The sequence below is a fragment of the Euprymna scolopes genome, chromosome 21, assembly GCF_053919585.1.
Source record: "Euprymna scolopes isolate OS-2025 chromosome 21, ASM5391958v1, whole genome shotgun sequence".
In the NCBI taxonomy this organism is placed as follows: domain Eukaryota; kingdom Metazoa; phylum Mollusca; class Cephalopoda; order Sepiida; family Sepiolidae; genus Euprymna; species Euprymna scolopes.
Genome location: NC_136502.1, coordinates 24,952,127 through 24,966,646, shown reverse-complemented (window position 1 = coordinate 24,966,646; position 14,520 = coordinate 24,952,127). Strand labels below are relative to the sequence as shown.

Sequence of the window (14,520 nt, the reverse complement as noted above, 5' to 3'; positions counted from 1 at the left end):
CCTTAGTTTTGAACGCTACTGTATATATATATATATATATATAGTCTCTGAGATTTGAAAAAAAAAAATTTACTCGCCCCCAAATATTTTTACTCATCCGACTTTATGTCTTTGTTTCAGTCAATAATAGTAAATAATTTTACAACAATTCAAGAAATTACCGTGTGTATAATCTAACAAGAAAATATTTGTTTAACTCTTGTAAATCAACTATTTTATTACTACAAACATTTCAGTAAATATTCAACAAAACGTTAAAATACAACACCAGTTTCTTTATATAGCATCATTTATATTATTGTTCCATAGACACAGGAATCATTTTTTCGGATGCTTGACGGAACGATGCGTTTTTTTCCTCTTTCAAATGTTCGTCGTTACTTTTGTAAGCATGAAGTGTATGTAGTTGTAGCCTCAAAGAATTTTTTCCCCAATGAATTTCAAAATCAGAGAGCTAAATGAAGGCGACATTTTGACTACATGCGCAATGTGTAAATTTGACCTCTTGTTGACCTTTAGCTTAACCACTTTTTTTCAATATGATATTCCAAGGTCTCACAGCTAGAGATGAAAGAATTCACAAATGACGAGACATAGGTCATTCTAAGTCACTGCATATTTGAGGGTCATAAAATAAATGAGTTTTTCCAGTTTCTTTAAAGAAATTTATTTTGACTGGCAGACGAGTGATTTACGACTTTTAGTAGCCCCAAGAAATTTTCAATCAGCTGTGTAAAGTCTTAAAGGCTGTATATATATATATATATATATATATATATATATATATATATATATATATATATATATAGACTTGTACGTAATATACTGAGTTTGTGTAATTCAGTAAATTTTCATATACTAATGAGTTTTAAGCAAAAAAGAGTTGACTTAAGGAGTAAGCTACAAAATTATCATATTTCATAATTGAGCATTAATATACTGTGAAGGCAAAATCAAGACTTCAAACAATGTGTAGATGTCAACAAAAAGTGTATTTCATTTTACGTTACAATTGTTTCCATGTCCAGTCGAACAATAACATTATATCGTTTGAAAATTTTCAAAAACCAGCATTTCTTCAGACTTTATGAATAAAAACTCTTTTGACAATAGAGCATTTTTGAAGAGAAAGAAAAAAAAAAAATGAAAAATTCCCTGACGGGAAAAGCATGTGAGCAACATTTACCTTTGTGGTAGCTACGGGGAAGCCATTTAAATATGAATATTTAAATGGCTTCCCCGTAGCTACCACAAAGGTAAATGTTGCTTACATGCTTTTCCCGTGAAGGGAACTTTTCATTTTTTTTTTTTCTTTCTCTTCAAAAATGCTCTATTGTCAAAAATGTTTTATTCATAAAGTTTGAAGAAATACTAGTTTTTGAAAATTGTCAAACGATATAATGTTTAAAATTGTTCAACTGGACATGAAAACAATTGTAACGTAAAATGAAATACACTTTTTGTTGCCATCAACACATTGTTTGAAGTCTTGATTTTGCCTTCACAATATATATATATATATATATATATATATATATATATATATATATATATATATATATATACCTAATAGATCTTTAATATATATGTGTGCGTGTGTAAGTAAATAATATAAGAGAATCTTGACTATTCATAACTCACCCAATCCTCCTACAGATGGCTGTCTCGTATTTCCTTCCCAGCTTTGTTGTTTATCATTGTTAGAAAATTTTTGAGATCTTTTATTGTTATCATCTTGTGTTTGATGAGTCTTTTTCCTGTTTCTCTCATTACCAGGAGGCAATGCCACATCCTGAAAATACATCTAACATAAATAAAACGCAATTGAATATATATCAATAATACAATCTCTCTATATGTTTTATACACGATAATCAAGTAAAACTTCATAGCAAAATAATAATGCTAATGTATAATGTATCATATTTCCTTCAAACAATAAACAAAAGTAAAATACAGTTAAATGTGCACACCTTTTTTTAATATATGTTTGAAAATAATTTTTTAGAGAAATTAAAAATGGAATGCTCATTAATTCTGATGAGATGCAGTACATTCATAAAGATCATATAAACCTATTAAGTACAATGTGATTAGAAAAAAAAATAACATTCATGCAAATAAATACAAAATAAATAATGAGCTCACTTGTGAAACAGAGTCTGCAGGTAGCTGCGGTTTTGGCGATTGAGATGACAGCATATGTTGAGCACTTGAGTAAGGATGGGTTTGCATTCTGGGTGTTGGTGGTTGACTGCTTCTTCTCATATCAACTGCATCACTTGTAGGAAGAGCAACATTAGACCAAGGATTGGCTGGATAAGGAGGACTTATCAAATGTCTCTGACCGCTACTCACATATCCGCCTTCTGCTACTGGAATACTTCGAGGATTGCAACAGCGAAGGATACACACTGATATTAAAGCTGTAATGATCACAGCTATTGTCACTGCTACAGACACAATGATAATTGCTGAAGTCAGGTGGATCTTGTTATCTTTTTTGATGTTAACAGCATTTAACATTTCTGATGTCTTGTTGCTTACGGTCAGTGTCAAATATACAGTAGTTCTGGCTGATAGAACTGGGCTACCACTGTCCTTCACTAGAAACTCCAGCTCATATGAGCCAGCATCTTGTTGGCTTAGGACATGAGTTGAACATAACAAACCAGTGTACTGGTTGATGCTGAATATCTGTTTGCTATTGCCTCTGATTATTTCATATTTTAGAAATGCATTCTCTTGACTGTCACTGTCTGATGCCTTTATCTGAGTGATGTTCTTTGAATGATGTGGATAGTAGATAACATCTACATTATAAGGATTAACACTAGGAAATGTAAAATATGGAGCATTATCATTTTTATCACTGATCTCAACAACAACATTCACTGAAGCATTTAATGATGGCTTTCCATTATCTTTCACTAACACATGAAATTCATAAAGATCTTGAAATTCATGATCCAGTGACATAATTGTTGAAATCAAGCCAGTGTCAGTAATTTTGAAAGGTAAAAACTGTCTATTACTTGGCAAGAGAGAATAACTTAATTTACCTCCAGCTCCCAAGTCCGGATCTGTGGCATTGATTGAGCCAACGTGAACTCGAGACTTTTCATTCTCATTGATCTTAAATTGAAATGTCTTCTTGGAAAATGCCGGCTTTTCATCATTCACATCCATCACTTTAACAGAAAATCTTTTCTCACTTTCCAAAGCAGGAGATCCTCTATCCTCGCAATGAACAATAATATCATGGTGATCCTCACTTTCTCTATCCAATGGCTTTTTAACAATCACTTGGTATTTCTTTGTGTCCAGACTTTGAAGTTGAAATTTATCATGATTCAGATGGCAACTAATATCTCCATTTTGGCCAGAATCAGGGTCAGTCACTTTCACATAAGCAATAAAGCTGCCGACTTTAATATCTTCAGAGATATCAACTGTGTTTTCTGTAGATGAAGAAAAGAATGTCACTTTTATAATTGGACTATTGTTCTGTTCATTGATCACATTCACTTGAACCATGGCCAGAGAGCTTAATGGAGGATTGCCTCCATCAGAAGCTTTAACATAAAGTTTATATTTCAGTTTTTGTCCAGTTGTAAATTTCTTCATCAAAAAAATTTCTCCAGTTTCTGAATTTAAATCAAAATGAGTTTTAGCAATGTCTGATGTTTTTGCACTAAAACTGTATGAGATTTTACCATTTTCACCTAAATCTAAATCTTTTACAGATAAAGTGATAACAGCTAAAGCAGCATCTGGTTTGTTTTTTATTGTAACATTATAAACATTTTGAGAAAACGCAGGAGAATTATCATTCACATCAATTACAGATATGACAATTTCAAGAATACTTTCTTTAACTGGAGGTTGTATATTTTTTGCTATGACTTCAAGTTTATACTTATCTTTAGTTTCTCTGTCAAGCTTGCCTTTTAAAATAATTGCAAGTTGTGAAGTTCCATCAACACTTTTGGAAACAAATAAAGTAAATGGTTCATCCTTTAATGATTTGAACTCATAAATAATTTCGGAGTTTAAGACATCTACATCTCTGTCAATGGCATTTGGTATTGATATTTTGGTCCCAATAATATCGCCTTCTTCAAACTGTATATTAATTTGTTTTTCTGGAAACTCAGGTTGATGATCATTAATATCTTGAATGATGACTTTTACTTCTAATAACTTAAGAACAGTTGTCAACTTTTTCACTGCGATATCAACCATTTGAAAACATTCTGCATTGTATGTACATAGGGACTCAGCATCAAGGGTTTGGGCTGTGTACAATTTACCACTTTCCTTAGACACATGAAACAAAGAAGTGCCTGTCACTCCTTGTGTTAATAAGCTGAATGTGACTTCATTCTGTTCTTCAAATGGTACACTGTCAATAACCTTTGAATCAGCAGCAACATCTCCAAGGTAAGTATGAGGGTTTTGTCCTTCTTTTACATAATAAGTAAGATCAGTGCACTGATAACTACGGATTATGAAAACTAAAATGCACACTTGTAATATCATATTTGTATAATTAATGGATTCCACACATTCATTTAAATGCATCTAAAGTAGAAAATGTTATCCCATATGAATCTGAAAATATAAATAACATCAAATAATAAACATAATTAAATACTTGATATTTAAATTAAATACATCTATATAATAAATTTAAATAAAAATAGGAGTTCTTTATCATTCAACTTGTTCCAAATAATTATAGTCTTCTATTTTGAATAATGAATAAAGAAAAAGAAAACATTGATTTGATTTAAAATCAAATTTTCCCATCTAATTTAATAGTTTCTTTTGTATGTATTAAATGTACAAATTACAAATATACCTAATATCTTTTAACATTAAACATTATAATAAAACAATTTTTTTTTTTAACTTTCTATCAAAATTTTCAGAAGTTTAATCTTTCAAAATAAATTAAAGTTTCTCCAAATGTTCTTAATCTTTATATTACCATACAAGAAGAAAAATAATCTAAGGAGATTATTTTCATACATAATTCTGTTTTAATTAATATAGCCACATAATATTTATAATTCTATAATACTAAGTATCTTAGGAAACAAATTAATATACATTGCACAGAAAAAATGAATTAAAATACATAAATAATACTCAAATGTTATAAAAATGAATTTAATTATAAGTAGCATTTAATTGTATTATTATTTTATTAATAGTAAAGATACTAACTAAAACAAAACTGAACATTTATGACTTCACAAAGAATGAGATTACTATATATAATTCTTTAGTTATTACAATTAAAATATTCTTCCAAAGAATTTAAATGTAAAATTTCTAAATATTTTATTCCAACATTATCTTTTGTAAAAATATGAGTAAAAAGATCATAATTGTACTATTTTCATAATTTTAACAAATAATAAATACATATAACATTATCATTTATATATCCAAACAAATTATAAAAAATATCCAATAATCATAACTAAAAAATGAAATGGATTGTTTTTGTGATTCAAATTTGAAATGTGACATTGATTAGAAAATCAATTATAATAATTTTTATTGAAAAAACTCATTAGTAATATGTCACGTATATTACCAAAAAAAAAAAAAAAAAAAAACTTATTGCAGTTGAAAAATATGCAGTATAACTTCAAACAAAATGAACTATAATCTTATAAATAAGAGCAAATGAAAATATTTTACTAATTATTATCTAAAGGTAAAATAAAATAATATTACCATGAAAAGTAATACTAAACATGTTATTAAATATCATTAAAATAAAATCCTGCCATCAAAATTGTGTACAAAAGGAATAATAAAATTGAACAAAGCATTTCCATGTAGTATTTAAACTAACAATGCTAATGGCAGCTTGTGAATAGCAAAATAACATTCATATCACTGAAACACCAACACAATTGTCGATCAAATTATTAGAAATATAATAATTTAAACTTAACTTACCTTTAATATATTGAATAGCTTGGGATTTACAATAAAATAAGTGAAATATCCATTGAAAAATTATTGTTCCTGCCACACCGTCTGTTATCATGAAGAATCCTTTGTGTTGCTTTAGTGAGAGTGAAGCCAGCAGTCCTGTTTTGCATGTTGTGTGTATAATGGCTGCTACTCTTTTGCTTAATGTACACTTTCATCGTATTTAAAATAACTAAAAATATTTTTATAATTTCTGACAATTTTTACATATTTTTTGTTTTCAGAATAATATTTATACTAGGAAATTGCTATAAATTGAAAACATTAATAATTGAAATAGGTTCGATCATTTAATATTCAGTTAGACTTATTTCTCCTTAATGTAATATTGTCTTTCCTTTCTCTTTTTTTTATTTTGTATATTTTCAGTGTAGTTAAAGTGGGTCATTAACATTTTATACAGAGAATTCTATCAAATATTTTCTGAAGTAAATGATTTTTTTAGTTTGATTATAATTAATATCATTTTAAGATGTAATTAAACAAATAATAAATACATATAACATTATCATTTATATATCAAAACTTAATTTTTAAGAGTTAAATACATTTTCATCTTGTGGAATTTCATTACAAAAGTTGTATATGTACATATAGTTTTAAATATTTTGAAAAAACCTATGCGCTGAAATTAAATTTAGAGAAGAAAAATACAAATTATTTAGCGATTAAATTTTGATATAATTTTAATTTACATTGATCATTTTTTCTTCTCATAATGCATTTTAAATGATTTATACTTTTAAAAGAAATGTATACTCATAATAATTATACTTTATAGTACTTTTAGAACTGCTTAGTTAAAATGATGCAAAATAAAAGCAGTTAAATTCAAATATTGAATATATTAAATTAGATAAAACTTTTAGCTATAACCTTATTAAAAAGAAAAAACAACAACAAATGCTTAAATTGTTAAAACATCCACATTAACTGATATTTTTTATGTTTCGGTCAAGGAAAACTATTTCTAGTTATAGTAGATTGAATAGTTTGAGTCAAATTTATGACAAAATATTATCTAAAGAAAAGATGAAAAAAGAATTAAAAAACATTTTGCAATGTAGGAACAATTATTTCACAATGACATAATTTTTTATATTATGAATAGTTACAAATATCTTTTAAAACAGAATGGTGTAATTGTGTAAAATTAATATTTTATGATTGAATTAATCTTATACAATTCTAACATCCCATTAAAAACATTTCCTAAAACAATCACAGACATACAAAGATTCATGAGATCATCCAAAATTTGTTCTGAAAATATAAGAATGTAAGAATGCGCAAATGCAAATTTTTTAATTTCAAAATAAATTCATAAAAATTAGTATTTGTCAAAGTAACCATAAATTTGGCTCACACCATTCAATATACTACATACTCAAAACATTGACCTGAATATTGGCTATTTGATCATTAGAAATTTTAACTATAAATATTCTGTTTTTAATATTCAACAGTTTTTTTAAATAATACTTATTACTGAATATAGATGTACTGAAGTGCATTACTTTAAGAACTAAATTTTAATGAGGTACAGGGGGCAATGGTCTATTAATCGAAGACTGACTGCTACTTGTGGGTACGTTCCTAGGTTGTAAATGTCTTCCAGATATGCTAGTATTTTCAAGACTTGAGAAAGACTTTGAATCTGTATTAGCATTGTTTTCATTCATGTATGATGCATCAAAACCCCTGGCCACTATTGTTATATCACTGGGGTAGTTGACAGACTCTCCTAAGGGTTTCATGTCAGAATTTGGAAGAGGTTCATTTTGTGATGGAGGAGGATTACAATACTGGGAAGGATATATATCTAAAAAAGAAAAAAAATTGTACATATCTTTTTCTGTAGATTAAATAGATCATATATAAAATAAATTAATAAAATATGCACAGATATTGTCAAAATTTAAAAAATATTCAACAATTTTCTAATTCAATTTTATACAATAATTCTAACAGTAATTATGTACATAGTAGTAATATGTCTTATTTAGGAAGAACAAAAGTATTAACAAACATCTATAGAAAATTTTAGCAAATGAAAGAACTTATGAATATATATATATATATATATATATATATATATATATATATATATATATATATAAATTACAATTAAATTTACCAAAATAATCCAAGATCGTAAAATTAAAGTATATCATAAATATTAAAGAATTAATATTTATAAAGTTATCTCAGCCAGATGTAAAAGCTCGATAAAAAATATGTTAAAAAACACTTTGAAATGAGTTAAAAACATATTTAATCTGAAAAGGAAACACTTGATAAGTGGATAGTCCTTAATCCGCAGAGTTTCAAAGAAATACTTTCCTTCTCATCAGAGGGTAGGAATTAGCAAAATGCGGGATCGGATTTTGCATACAAAAGTATTTGATGAAACAACAAGTAAGTCAAAGATCTTACTTGATAATAAAAAAGTGAAGCAGAGGGAATATGGTGAAGAAAAAGGTGATTACACGTGAATGGATAGTCTGGTGAAAGATAAATAATCCAATGACAGTAAAATCCAAAAATTTTGGATTCGAAACTCCGCGGATTAAGGACTATCCACTTATCAAGTGTTTCCTTTTCAGATTAAATATGTTTTTAACTCTTTTTCAAAGTGTTTTTTAACATGTTTTATTAACGGTAATAAAAAATAAACCGCATATTTGCTCTACAACAGTATTGAGCATTTTCTTCAGTTTCTATTAATTACCATTTCTACTATATATATATATATATATATATATATATATATATATATATATATATATATATATATTCAAGCACGTCTGATTGAACCCAACAGAGTTATTCTTTTTTCGAATTTTTCTGGATATCTTTTTAATCCACTGAATGATTTTTTTTTTTTTTTTTTACATCAGCTGGCATGTTGTATAGAATGGCGCCCAAAGGTTTTTGTTCAGCCATTTTCTTCTCAAGCGCTTTCTATCGGTGCATCCGGTTATGAAAACCTTTGGCCACTATTCTATACAACATGCAAGTTGATATAAAAAAGACCACTCGGTGAATCAAAAAGATATCCAGAAAAATCGAAAAAAAAGGATAACTCTGTCGTGTTCAATCAGACGTGCTTGAATAATGACTTGCTGCCAATATATATATATATATATATATGATAACTTTAAATTTTTAAGATTAAAATAAGTTACTATAAATGAATATTAGAATTTGAAACTCAGATATAATTAAAATAATGAAGAAGACAGAGATTGAGCTGATGGCTATCAACACAATTGTGATCATTGAAATTATATAATCTTTTTTATTTCTAAATTAGAAATTTTAAATATTTAGCATTATTGATGTTTTGTGAGTTATGGTTAGTCTCATATGCATAATAATTCTGAGTGATGAAATTAAATAACCACTATCTTTCACTATAAAGTCCAACTCATAACAGACAGTATATTGTTAGCCTATAATGAGTTGAGCATATCAAACTAGTGTATGGTTTGTGTTTTTATCCAGGTGATGATTTTTGAATGATGTGGATAGATTATAAGGATCAAAAATATAAAATATGGAATTAGTATATTTCAAGAAATTTTCTTTTGTTTATATGATAGATGCAATGGTTTAAAAGTATGATTTTTTTTAAGGAAAAAATTAAATGTTAATGATATTCAAGCATAGGTTAAAAATAACTCCCAATTTAATTCTATTTTACAAATAAATAATCCAGAAATATCACAAAGTAGCTGCATTTATATGAGTGTTGCCTGGATTAAACTTTTGAGGAATTTTATTTTTTAGCTATTAGGATGCATGGTTTCAGATATTAAAGAATATTTTGATATTGTTATGTTAAAATTTAATTTTTGTTAAAATTTAATTGAAATTCAAATAAAAATGTATTCAATTATTAAATATATTTTAGTTTGAATAAAAATATAAAATTTATTTTATGATTTTTGATTTTTTAATTAAATAGAAATTTTGAATAATTTTAAAAATATTGGTTGTAAGAAATAAATCAATAAATGAAATTTTAATAAATAACAATAAAAATAATGCTATAACATATAAATATTCAATTTTTTAAAAACTATCCAATCTAATCTACAAATCCTTTTACATTTTATTTTTGTTTTAGGATCTTAATATAACTTTATTTAAAAACATCTTGTTTTGAATGTTTGCTTTGACAATGTGTGCACATGTATTTCCAGAGTTATCTTTACCATAGATGAAAGAATGTTTTTTTAAATGGTAATTTTCTGTATTACAGTAGATTTTTATGTAAAAATTCAATTATTTTTAAAAGGATATTTTTAAAAAGTTAATTTTAGTTAACATTATTGCATTTTTTATATAATTATTTGATTAATAGTAAATAAAAAATAACAACTTGATGTGCTAATGCTGAGATGGATAAAGCACCGACATGGAAAATTATTTTGTAATTTTAGATCATGATATGCTTTAAGAATATGACTCACCTAATCCATCTTCCATTTGTCTTGTGGCATTTTCATTCAAATTGTGAGAAGATTTCACTGAACCTCTAATCGGATATCCTTCTGTTCTATTGGTCCTTTTGAGATTTTTATTGCTACAAGGTAATGCCACATCCTGCATATACATCTGATAATTATAAAATATAAAACAATACAGTTAGCACATGTGTAAATATACTAGTTTTGGGATGATTAATTGGAATTGAAATTGAGAACCAGAAAAATCATAACTTTTTAAGGTGTCAGAAATGGTATCAGAAAATTTTTAGCCCAATTTCAATTTCAAAAACAATTAGTTAAACAAAAAAATTTTAATTTGATTTTCCATTGCTGGTACTAATGATGAGATGATACATATCTATTGTTTTTAAATTAAGAGTAAAATTAAATCTAATCATCATAATAACATAAAAAATGATTATTATTTTAATCCTGTAAAAACAAAAATTAAATGTGAACTTTTGTCTAGTCCCTTCATCATTGACAAACCTGACAAGTGACCAAAAAGTGCAAAAAAATAACCTAGAACAGCTTTAAAGGTTTGGTTGAATTAGGAATAAATGAATTACTAAATTTAATGATTTCATGGCTCTATGCAAGAATAAACTTGGACGCCAGTTCTTCGATTTTAAGTTTTCTGTCTGTTGTAAAAAATTTCTAAATATCTAAAAGTAGAAGGAGTGGAGATAGAAAGAAATCAAATCAAAGCTTATTAAGAAAAAATATTCTTAGTTATATGAAACCGTTTTGGCAATTCAGTTCATTTTCCTTACACTAACAAGACACAAATGCACAGACAATGTAAAAGATAATGAAAAGTTGCCTGCCAACATAAAAATGCAAGTGTGTATATAAAAAAAGACTATTTGAAAGAAATTTAAATTATGAATTAAAAATTAATTGCTAACATGTTTTTATTAATTTTTGTTTCATATTTAAAATTATATTTACATGCAATGCAGAAGTAGATTCTTTTACTATATAAAAATTAATAACTACTATTATTGTTGTTGTTGTAGATGAAATCTTCAGCTTAATTTAAAATGACCCAAAAAGGAGGATCATTTTACATTAAATTTATAGATTAAAGTAATTTCCCACTCTAAAGTTTAAAACATTTTTGCTTTTTTTCTTCTTCCTCATTCTGTTAAGTTTTTCAGAGTGTTCACATGTAAATGATAAAAAATAGTGTCTCACTTTGGAGGGGAGTGATTTAGTTTTAGGATGTTATTAATTATGTGTCATCCTATTTACGTGTCTCCCAACAGAGATTTTTAATGTGGGGAATCCAGCTCTTCAAATCGGGAGAAAAATAAAAATTGCCTCGGTCTAGAAGGATTTCTCTTTTACTGACTGAAGACAGAAAAGTTAAGTGTAATATCAGAACAGATATTACACTTTGAATTATTTATTTCCAAAAAAATGGTACTTGTCCAGGATTCCCCTATATTAAAAAGAAAAAAAATAAAGAAAAATCTGTATGATGTAATGACATAACAAAACAAAAATATCATAGTCCAAAAATCACATAAATTGATCATGTAGTTTTATTTTTTATAAAGCAGATCATTTTTAAGTGATTAATGGAAATTCATAGGCATTACAACATGAATCTCACAAGTTTTGAACTATTGTTCAGTTATCTCCCTTTATTTCTTTTTAGATATTTTTCCAAATGGCTAACAAGACAGTCACTCCTCTGATACTAATAAAACTTGATTTTCTTATTTAAAAATGATCAATTTACATAATTTTTGGAATATGATGTTTTTTTTTGTTTTGTTACGAGTATGTACATCATACAGATTTTTAAAATTTTATTTTTTAATATAGGGTTAATTCTGAACAGTAACCAAAAAAATATAACATATAATATAATACAAGGCTATCAAAATTTGGGAAAGTGGAGGAAAGTATCTTACATCATATATCTTGCTCTTAGCTAGAATCATTTCAATCACTGCAATATCATATTTACTTTAGGGATCATTCTATTTTAAAATATCGATGTGTTGAAAATTTAATTTATATTATTAATTAATGATTTTTTTGTTATTAATCCAGAAAAAATATTTTTCAAAAAGTGGCAGGAAAATATCAATAAATTGTTTGTCAATAATAAATTTATTCAGTGTCAGATATTCAATAAATGTCCTAAAAGTTTGCACAAAAAATGATTCTTGTAAAGGGATATATATCGTTGAAGTAACTGAATGGTCTTGCTTCGGTTCAAGTAATAAATCTGTTATGCCACAGTATGGAGGAATATCATGGTTGAAATGGAGTTCTTAGCATGAGGCTTGTGTACCTTTCAACATCTTTCCCAAATGTCTCTACAAATCAGTAATTATGGCTTAATTAGCCAATCACAACATTATAGGAGGAAAGGCCCGAATACACTTATATTCATTACATCACAAAAAATATCCTTCTTCCCTGTTATGTATAGTCAAACATGAGTTATCTCCCTTTCCCACTACTCCTCTTATGAATGGACGGAAACTTCTCACTGTCATACTAATCCTACTAATAGCAGTCAGTTAATAAAAAATTCTTATTATATTCACACTAGTTCAGTTATTTCTCCTGATGCCATTATTAACATGTATATCCTTCATAAGTAAATTCTATAAAGAATACAAAACTCCCCACCAAAAAATCTCAGTGTTCAGAAAAAAATATATCAGGCAGGTTAAATTCTTTGGGGTAGAATTCTTTGTGGACAAATTCTCCATGGGCAGATTTGTCTGAAAGACACTTATAACATTGTTATACACACATAAAATCCTATTACACGAAATTAATTTATCTACAAGTTTCCCAATGTATATTGTATTTTTTTATAATTTATCTGTGAGATACAAAAAACTAAACATGTCCATTTTTTATAATTTTTTTTTTCCAGCACAGAAGTATATGTAAACAAAATCTGATGTAAAGAGATTGTTCGTTGATTTTTTAAAATATTTGGTATACTTACATTTTAACCTCATCGTTTATTTTAAGAAAACTTTCGGAAGAAGAAAAACTCCAAATATCAGAAAATTTCTATATAAATGAACTTAAACTGATGCAATTTAATAATCTCTTTTGATAGAGTGTCTATAGTTGATTAGTATAGTATAGAGTCTGTAGATGATTACTTTTATGATGGAACCATGTTCTTTTATGTGCTTTTGTTATTAGAATCAGAATATAAATCTGTAATTGTATTGGAATCGGGAAAACTATTGGAATTGTCCGATCTCTAAAACATATGTAATCTAATTAACATTAATCAAATATTCAGTCTTTTTGCAGTATAACTGTAAAACATTATTTTTATACCTGTAAAACATAAAACAAATCAAAAGAAAATGCTTAATCTATTAATAAAAGATTTAATTGAATAGTTAACAAAAAAGAAAAGAAAATCAGCTGATTATAGTGCTTATTAAATAAGTTTAACATCTCTAAACAACTAGTTTTTTGTAACAATAATTTTTCAAAAAAATATTCAAATTATATAAAGAAATTGATTTTAAGTTTTATAAATCATTCAATTATTTACAATATATAGAATATATTAAAATTTAAAAATTATCATTTGGAAATTTGTTGTTTATCAAGTAAAAAAAATAAACCAACGTGAATGCTATTTATAAGAAAATGTTGTCATTACATTTATGAGATTTTATAACCTCCAACAGATTATTCCGTCATCTTATTAACAAAATATCTATTAATACATACACAGGTGTAGTTATTGGAGAAATCATTTGTTTTTCATAAATATATATTTTATTAAATTACTTTGTATAAATTTAGAAAAAAAAACTTCATAACATCTTCTTAATTAACTGTAAATAAATAAATACAAAGGAATTTAATAGTAATTAGTCATTTTTAATATTTATCAATACTTAAAAAATGTAAGAATTCTATTGATACAATCTGTAACAGTAGTATGCATGAACACAATCATTAAAAACATTTGATACGACCTCCACAAAAACTATTGAATACTTGT

At 26.5% G+C, this 14,520-nt stretch overlaps 2 protein-coding genes across 2 annotated transcripts in view; both read right to left on the bottom strand.

Moving 5' to 3' along the window:
• The window catches only part of LOC145243080 (protocadherin Fat 4-like), a 46,291-nt gene extending 40,190 nt beyond the window's left edge, over positions 1–6,101 (bottom strand). Inside the window, exons 1-3 of the mRNA XM_080106181.1 lie at positions 5,980–6,101; positions 2,149–4,614; positions 1,642–1,804 (exon numbers count right to left, since the gene is read on the bottom strand). Coding sequence (XP_079962307.1) covers positions 1,642–1,804; positions 2,149–4,584 — 2,599 coding nt within the window. The 5' untranslated portion in view covers positions 4,585–4,614; positions 5,980–6,101. The remainder of the gene's footprint in view (positions 1–1,641; positions 1,805–2,148; positions 4,615–5,979) is intronic.
• A 1,446-nt stretch (positions 6,102–7,547) lies between these two features.
• The window catches only part of LOC145243079 (protocadherin Fat 4-like), a 53,670-nt gene continuing 46,697 nt past the window's right edge, over positions 7,548–14,520 (bottom strand). The window contains exons 12-13 of the mRNA XM_080106180.1: positions 10,494–10,638; positions 7,548–7,837 (exon numbers count right to left, since the gene is read on the bottom strand). Of these exons, the coding sequence (XP_079962306.1) occupies positions 7,548–7,837; positions 10,494–10,638 (435 nt within the window). The remainder of the gene's footprint in view (positions 7,838–10,493; positions 10,639–14,520) is intronic.